At 44.2% G+C, this 8,136-nt stretch overlaps 1 protein-coding gene across 3 annotated transcripts; it reads right to left on the reverse strand.

Annotated features, from left to right (window-relative positions):
* Positions 1-626: 626 nt before the first annotated feature.
* LOC125787262 (uncharacterized) lies at positions 627-7,717 on the reverse strand. Of its 3 annotated transcripts, XR_007429215.1 has the most exons (3): positions 7,474-7,717; positions 1,023-7,241; positions 627-790 (listed from the first exon to the last, which is right to left on the reverse strand). XR_007429215.1 is itself a non-coding variant. In XM_049471221.1 (2 exons), exon 2 carries the CDS (start codon positions 7,029-7,031, stop codon positions 1,341-1,343), a length of 5,691 nt encoding a protein of 1,896 aa, XP_049327178.1. In that variant the 5' UTR covers positions 7,032-7,241; positions 7,474-7,717; the 3' UTR covers positions 627-1,340. The 3 variants fall into 3 exon arrangements, 1 of the variants encoding a protein (XP_049327178.1); XR_007429216.1 differs by having other exon boundaries at positions 1,023-7,717; XM_049471221.1 differs by having other exon boundaries at positions 627-7,241.
* Positions 7,718-8,136: the final 419 nt, after the last annotated feature.

Genomic DNA, 8,136 nt, shown 5'->3' on the forward strand with positions numbered 1-8,136 from the left:
AGCCTCACTAAATGTCTTGATCTTATTTAATATAATACTGTAAATAAACACAAAATCAAATACTGATTTGGAGTATCACTCCAAATTCTTTTTCTTCTGTTTAATTTCAAAACTGTTAAAAAATATACTTTTGCTAATGATATGTTTCCCATATCACTGTGCATTCTAACTAAAGAAACCTCCAAATTATAACATGGGAACACTTACAACCCTATTTAACAGAGATGGCAGTGTATTTAAAAAACATGTCAGAACATATGTCAAAAAAACATCACTGACATTTCTAATTACGACAGGATTATAAACATCAGAAATCAGAACAATGAATAAACTGAAGATTGGAGGCTACTCACCCAGATAAAATGCTCAGAGTCAGCCGTTTACCCTGAGTAAGGTATTGCTTTACAGTACAACCTTAAAACCAGGGAGACAGTATTTTATAGACCAGTATAGTAATTATGAAACCGCTAATTATTTTAGAGTGTTTCATAAGACTAAACATTATGATATCATCTGTAGTGCCAATAATCTCAAGACCACATTGGAATGCTGTGTTTCTATATTTTATGGGCCTGTTGGGAAGGATTGTCCATGTATGTTATGTATTGAAAAACTGACAGTAAATAAAAGGACACATATTGGTATACTAGCATCTAAGTCTGGTTCAGGTTAATTGAACCACTACAGGAAGTCGGATAAGAACTTGGTTAGGATGTCCCCGAGGATGTGAATCAGCAACGGAAACTGGAAATCTGCTCAGTAGTTTATTGACTTATATGCATGTGTGGTTCTGTAAATAAAACCAATACAGAACTAGTTTAGTGAAATATTGATTAAGGAGTCAACATACACCATCAAACATATACAAATTAACAACGGTCCTTCTCAAATAGGCAAACAAAATCAAGGGCATTTAGCTACACATCTGATCGACATTAAGCATTTACTTAGCAACATTTCTAGTTAACATTTACAAATATGTAGTGTATAAACTAACACAAGAAAAGGTCCATAGTACTTACTTTAAACGTACGCACACCAAATGAACTGAGCAGCTTATAATTTAACAACCTGAACAATCAACTTTAAACTTAAACTATGAAGCTGAACTCTCTCCATCTCTCTCAGCTACTGAGGCACTGATAATTGCAGCTGCAGGACTGATTACTTCTGCCTTCTGATTGGGTGAGAGGTAATGAGCCATCTGATTGGTGGAGTCATTACAGAATCATGAAGGGAGGGGCTGCTCCTAGGTGCTCTGCCTTTTGCACAGCCGCCCCCAAATTCACATGTGGAATTTGTACATCAAAAGGCCAACTGCAAGTGCTGAATGGAATATACTAATCGTCATCAGGCAGAGCGGGAAGACTAACAAGTCTGGCTACAGGCCGAGTATAGGTTCTGTCCTTAACTTGTACGTCTGCCGACCTGATCCTTTTGTCAGCACCAGGAAATACCTGGGTAACCCTCCCTACTGGCCATAATGCACGAGGCAGCTGTGGGTCAATGATCATAACTGTATCCTCAAGTTGAAGATCTTGTTTCTCTGTCTTCCATTTTTGGCGTGCTTGCAGGCTGGGTAAATAATACTGGATGAAATGTTTCCAAAAATGGTCAGCCAAGAGTTGGCTATGCCTCCATCTCCGACGACCTAACATTTCTGAGTTCTGGTAGACTACTTGTGGTAAAGAAGCATCTCGCCGCCCCATAAGGAGGATGTTTGGGGTAACTGGGTCAGGGTCTGCCAGATCCGAAGATGTGTAGCCAAGAGGTTTGGAATTGAGGATCCCTTCAACCTCTATGAGAAGTGTCCTCAGTACTTCTTCTGTGACTGCTTGGGCCCCTAGTGTAACTTGAAGAGCAGATTTAACTGACCGAATTTCCCTTTCCCAGCAACCTCCAAAATGAGGTGCACCTGGAGGATTGAAAGCAAATTTGATTTGGTGGCCTGCAAGTTGAGCTTGAAGATCTGAATGGAGGGCATTGAATGCCTCTTTGAGCTCTCTCTCCCCTCCTTTAAAGTTCGTGCCCTGATCACACAAAACCTCAAAAGGTTTTCCACGCCTTGCAATGAATCTCCTGAGAGCCATCAAAAAGGCATCCATGTCTATACTGGTGAGGATATCAATGTGGACTGCCCTAGTGGTCAGACACTTGAACAGTATCCCCCATCTTTTCTCACTGCGGCGCCCAATCTTGATCATGTAGGGACCAAAACAGTCAACACCAGTAGAGTAGAATGCTGGTTTCAGGATGCGCAATCGAGCTGGAGGAAGGTCAGCCATCCTTGGTGGGTTTGGACGGGCTCGCCATTTCCTACATTCGGCACAGTTTCGTTGGTGTTGACGAATGGCTTCACGCCCTCTTAGTATCCAAAACTTTCTCCTGACCTCGGAAAACAGCCTCTCTGATCCAGGATGATGCAACTGGTCATCATAATCTTTGATGAGAAGCTTAGTGATTGGATGATGGGGATCGAGAAGAATTGGGTGGACCATTTCTGGCTCGAGCAGAGTACCACGGCGGAGACGACCACCCACTCTGATTAACTGGCTTGTGTGATCAAATTCTGGGGCAAGTGCTAACAGTCGACTAGTGGCTGACACTGGCTTGCCTGCCTTCAGATGAGCTACTTCGGTGGGGAATGATTCCAATTGCACCTGACGTAGGGCTGCAATTTCAGCATTCGTATAATCTTCTGCTGAGAGGGAGGATATATCTTGAGTACCATGATGCAGCAAGGCAGTTGCTTGAATTAACTTCTGAAAGGTCTGGTACTGTGCAGGGTCTTGCAAGAGGTAAGTAGTTGTGGTTATACCACAGAAAGTAGATGTCCTCAGCTCACTATCTTGCTCATTAGTAGTAAGGGACGGTGGCTCTGGCCAGTGTTCTGGTGACTGTCTGAGAAATGGAGGCCCATGGATCCAACGACTGTTGTCAGCTAGCTCGTGAAGAGTTTTTCCCCGAGTTACATCATCTGCTGGGTTGTCACAGGACCGGACATACCTCCATGTGTCTGCCTCTGTCAGGTCTTGTATCTCCGCCACTCTGGTCCCCACAAAAACTTTGTAGTGACAGGAGTCTGAATTTAACCATGTAAGTACTGTGGTCGAATCAGTCCATAGTACAACATGTTGAATAGTAAGAGTTAGTTCAGTTTTGAGGACCTTTGACATCTGGGCACCTGTAAGTGCAGCACATAACTCTAAACGGGGTATCGACTGCTGTTTCTTGGGAGCAACACGAGACCTTGCCGTCAGGAAAGCTACCTCTACTTTACCATGGTTCTCAGTTCGCAAATAAGCAACAGAACCATAGGCTTGTTCAGAAGCATCGCAGAACACGTGTATCTCCCTCACACTGCTAGGGTGATCCATTTCTGGGCTTGTATAACATCTGGGTATGTGAATACTCTGCAGATCATCAAGTTCAGCTTCCCATCTGCGCCAAGCGGTGAGCAACTCTTCTGGTAACTGTGGGTCATCCCACCCTCTCTTTTTATCCCATAGACGTTGGACCAACAGCTTTGCTCTGGTGGTATAGGGGACAATATAACCGAGAGGGTCATATTGAGAAGCCAAAATCTTGTAGATGGTGCGCATAGTGACTACTGAGCTGTCTACCCTGCGGTGCTTGTATGACAAGGTATCAGATTGGCAATTCCAGTGCAAGCCAAGGGTGGATTCTGGTATGTCTTGATGACCTTCGCTGAGCCATAGTTCACTACTTTCAGACCTGATTTCTGGAGGGAGATGTCTGATTACAGAGGGCTCATTGCTGGCCCACTGTCGTAACTCAAATCCTCCTACCCTGAGGGTAATGAGAAGTTTGTCCACCATGTCTCTAGCACTTTCAGTGGAGCTGAAACTCTGGAGACAATTATCTACATAAAATGACTTTTCCACTGAATGCTGGACAGCTTCTCCTGCTTGACTGCATTCTGCCGCATGCTTTTGCAAAGCAAATACAGCACAGCAAGGGCTGCAGGTAGTCCCGAATGGAAGGACTCTCCATTCGTAAACACTGGGAGGGTTTTCTCGCTTCAGGTCTCGCCACAAGAATCTGACAAGAGCTCTATCCTGGGGGAGTAAGCACACTTGATGGAACATACTCCGGATGTCACTACTGATGGCAATAGTGTGCTCTCGAAAGCGAAGGAGGACTGCTAATAGTGGTGGACTGAGAGTGGGACCTGGCAGCAGCATCTGATTCAAATTATGACCCTTGTACTGAAATGAGCAGTTAAATACCACTCGGTTCTTCCCATTGTGTTGTACCATGTGGTGTGGTACATACCATGCTTCATCTGATTGTTCCACCTGTTTTGGACATAGTTTCACAATATAGCCAGACTGTTCCAGTTTGTCAATCTCGGCTTGATAAGCAGCAGCTTGATTGGAATCCTTGGCCAACTTCCTCTCAATACTTCTAAGCTGTGGCAAGGTTGCATCTTCGGATGCACGTAGGTGTGCCATATTTCTGGTACGAAGGAGAGGGGTAGCATATCTTTTAATGCCATTCACTTCAACTCGAACTGTCTTCTCCTGCAGAAGTTGGACAGCTTCATGATCTTGCTTTGACCTGGTAACAGCCTTCTCACTACGGTATGGAAACACATCCATTTGCCACAGTTTCTCCACATGGGTATGCAAATCAGCACAGGGTGACATGGATGTAAACAGACACTGCTGTGGGGTAAGATTATCTCTGAGCTCTCGTGCTGGCCCTTGGAGAGTCCAACCCAGTCTCGTTTTCACTGCTGCAGGGCCACCAGGGGGCCCTAGTCTTACAGGCTCTATAGGAGTGATGAGATGTGGACAGTCAGAACCAATCAGCAGCACTGGGGAGACTTTGTCTAGCTGTTGTAATGGCAAGCCCAGAAGATGTCTATACCTTCTTTGTAGAAGAGCAACTGGATGAGAATGCTCTGCTAGTCCCAAAGGCTCAGCGGTGAATGCACTCTGTATCTTGAATTTTCTCTTGGGCTCAGCTACAGGAGATATCATGAATGATACAGCTGCCCCATGGAGAACCTGCAGGTCCTGCCGGACTGTGCGGAGGACTAAGTCTTCAGGTTGTCCTTTTAGGCCCAACTTCTTAGCCGCAGTGTGGAGAATAATAGTCCGCTCTGATCCATCATCTAGCACCGCATATGCTTCCATGGACCTATCTCCATTGCTAAGAACCACTTTGCTGACTTTCAGTAGTACCTTTCGGTTGTATGTTGGGCGATCAACGTACAGGACCTCACTGGCTGTGCTTACCAGACAAGAGTTCTCTACTGGATTAGCCTTTGCCTCTGCTCTCTCATTCACATCATGTAGGACTGCCAAATGTCTCCTATTACACATCTTGCAGGGTGCTTTCAATGTGCATTTAGCAGCTTGATGACCACGGCCACAACGCCAGCATCCGTTATTGGTTCTGATCCAATTCTCCTTCTGGTCTCTGGTCAGCTGCTTAAAATTGGCACAACTATTTAGAAAGTGATTGCTGTTGTCACAGTAGGGACAATAAGGTTTTACTTTCTGATCTGCACTTTTATCTTGTATCTCAAATGCTGTGGTCTTACTTGCTGAAGACCTCTCTGTGTTGAGGAGGATACTGGTAAGTTTACTGGTTTGCTTGATGTCTTTGCGGACCTCTCTCCGCCTACTGGAAGAATCTCTGTGAGTATGGGAAGAGAATTTGATGCTATCCTCTTGGACTTGCAGCTCATATTCCAGCCATTCAGCCAGATCAAGTAAAGTAGGTACAGACACTCCCAATGGGTGGATGTATCGCTTAAATCCAGATCTGAGGTCATGTGGGAGTTTGCTCTGTAATCTTGTGACGTGGGATCCACATTCCAATTCGACATTACCCTTTCTCCCCAACTGCTCCAACATGCTCACGAGGGAGCGAACTCGAAGAGCAAACATGCGGAAAGACTTCACATCTCCACTGCCAATATCTGGGCCATCCATAACTTCTGCAATGTGTTGCAAGGCCAACTGATGGGGCTGACCATACATTTTGTTGAGAGCACTCATGGTGTTGCTAAAAGGATATGGAGAGTTGCTGTAAGAATCAGCGACAAGTAGAGCTTCTTCAAGCTTTAAGTGGTCTGCCAATATCTGAAACTTGAAGCGCTCTGTAGCATCTTCTGGTAAAATATTCTCCAGGGCAATCCTTAATCTGGAAAACTCTCTTGGGTCTGGAGAGCTTAGATTAGGAATAGTTGGAGTTGGCCCTCTGTAGGTCTTCTCTTGTTTGCATGGACCTGTATGATGCTGTGGAGGATGGTTTTGTGCTTGAACATTATGAATGTCATAGCACTTATTGTTCGAAGGGCTAGGCTGAAACTGGTTGGATGGGTGGTCATACTGCAATGACCGATGTCTTGGAGAAAAATCAATTTGGCCCATCTGTTGTGTGATCCTCTCTGTAGAATCAATTGGGGCAGAGTGTACTTTGTGTTGTGCCAGGCTATGACGAGGTGCAGGTATGGGGCAGAATAGATCTGCACTTGGGTTTGTACGTCCTGCCGTAGCATGTAGGCGAGGTGATGGAACTGGATGGGTCAGTCTATGAGGTGAGGTTCTCATCTCTAACCTGAGTTCCTTAACTTCCCTATGCAGAATTGCATTGTCTCGTCTCATCTCCTGGAATGCTGATAAGAGTTCAGGAAAGTGACTGGTTTGCTGGCGCAATACATCATGTTCCCTTTTCATCTCCTGCCAGATAGCAGTCAAATCAGACAGTGGGTTCTTCTGTTTGGGAGATTCCACATGCTCTTGAGCCATATCTCCTACTGTATTCTCCCACTGATCTGTGATGAGACACTCATTTAGACTGGGAGCCTGGCTAACAGGGGTACTGTACCCAGTGGGGTCTGATGTATGCTGTGCTTCATCTTCCCAGTTTCTATCAGGTTGAGATAAATGACGCAGAGACTGAAGTCCTGTGAGGTCATAGTCCGTAAGGTAACCAGGACGGTTTAGTGTTCTCCGAGGTCTAACTACAGGTTGTTCTTGACTGTGATCTGACATCCTCACTGTAGTAGTTCACTGATCCGGCTCGGAGGACCATTAAATAAAAGGACACATATTGGTATACTAGCATCTAAGTCTGGTTCAGGTTAATTGAACCACTACAGGAAGTCGGATAAGAACTTGGTTAGGATGTCCCCGAGGATGTGAATCAGCAACGGAAACTGGAAATCTGCTCAGTAGTTTATTGACTTATATGCATGTGTGGTTCTGTAAATAAAACCAATACAGAACTAGTTTAGTGAAATATTGATTAAGGAGTCAACATACACCATCAAACATATACAAATTAACAACGGTCCTTCTCAAATAGGCAAACAAAATCAAGGGCATTTAGCTACACATCTGATCGACATTAAGCATTTACTTAGCAACATTTCTAGTTAACATTTACAAATATGTAGTGTATAAACTAACACAAGAAAAGGTCCATAGTACTTACTTTAAACGTACGCACACCAAATGAACTGAGCAGCTTATAATTTAACAACCTGAACAATCAACTTTAAACTTAAACTATGAAGCTGAACTCTCTCCATCTCTCTCAGCTACTGAGGCACTGATAATTGCAGCTGCAGGACTGATTACTTCTGCCTTCTGATTGGGTGAGAGGTAATGAGCCATCTGATTGGTGGAGTCATTACAGAATCATGAAGGGAGGGGCTGCTCCTAGGTGCTCTGCCTTTTGCACAGACAGACTGAAAAAAGGAACTTGTTGCATACTGGGCAATCTCCTGTTGTGCTGGTAATTTAAAGCAATTGATTCCAAAGATGAGACTATTAAAAAGAATTAAAAAGAACACTAACATTTTCTCAAGCGTGAGAGGAACTACTTGTTTCCAAAGAAAACGCAACATTTGAGTTCAGCCAGTGGTCTAAGTGGTCTAACATTGACTCATTTACATTTATGGTAAACTTGAACCATAGCCCAACTTCCTCATATTTCTAAACACATCACTTACACCGTGTGAAAGATTTTGTGAGATTTAAACATGCAGCAGACTGTTGTAGATGAGATAACACTGAGTTAACCATTAAGCATGCAGCTTTATTTAGGGCGTGTGTCTTTGCTATCATAACGATGGGAAAAGTACACCTTGTGCGG

Source organism: Astyanax mexicanus, chromosome 23 (assembly GCF_023375975.1).
Source record: "Astyanax mexicanus isolate ESR-SI-001 chromosome 23, AstMex3_surface, whole genome shotgun sequence".
NCBI classification, from domain to species: Eukaryota; Metazoa; Chordata; class Actinopteri; order Characiformes; family Acestrorhamphidae; genus Astyanax; species Astyanax mexicanus.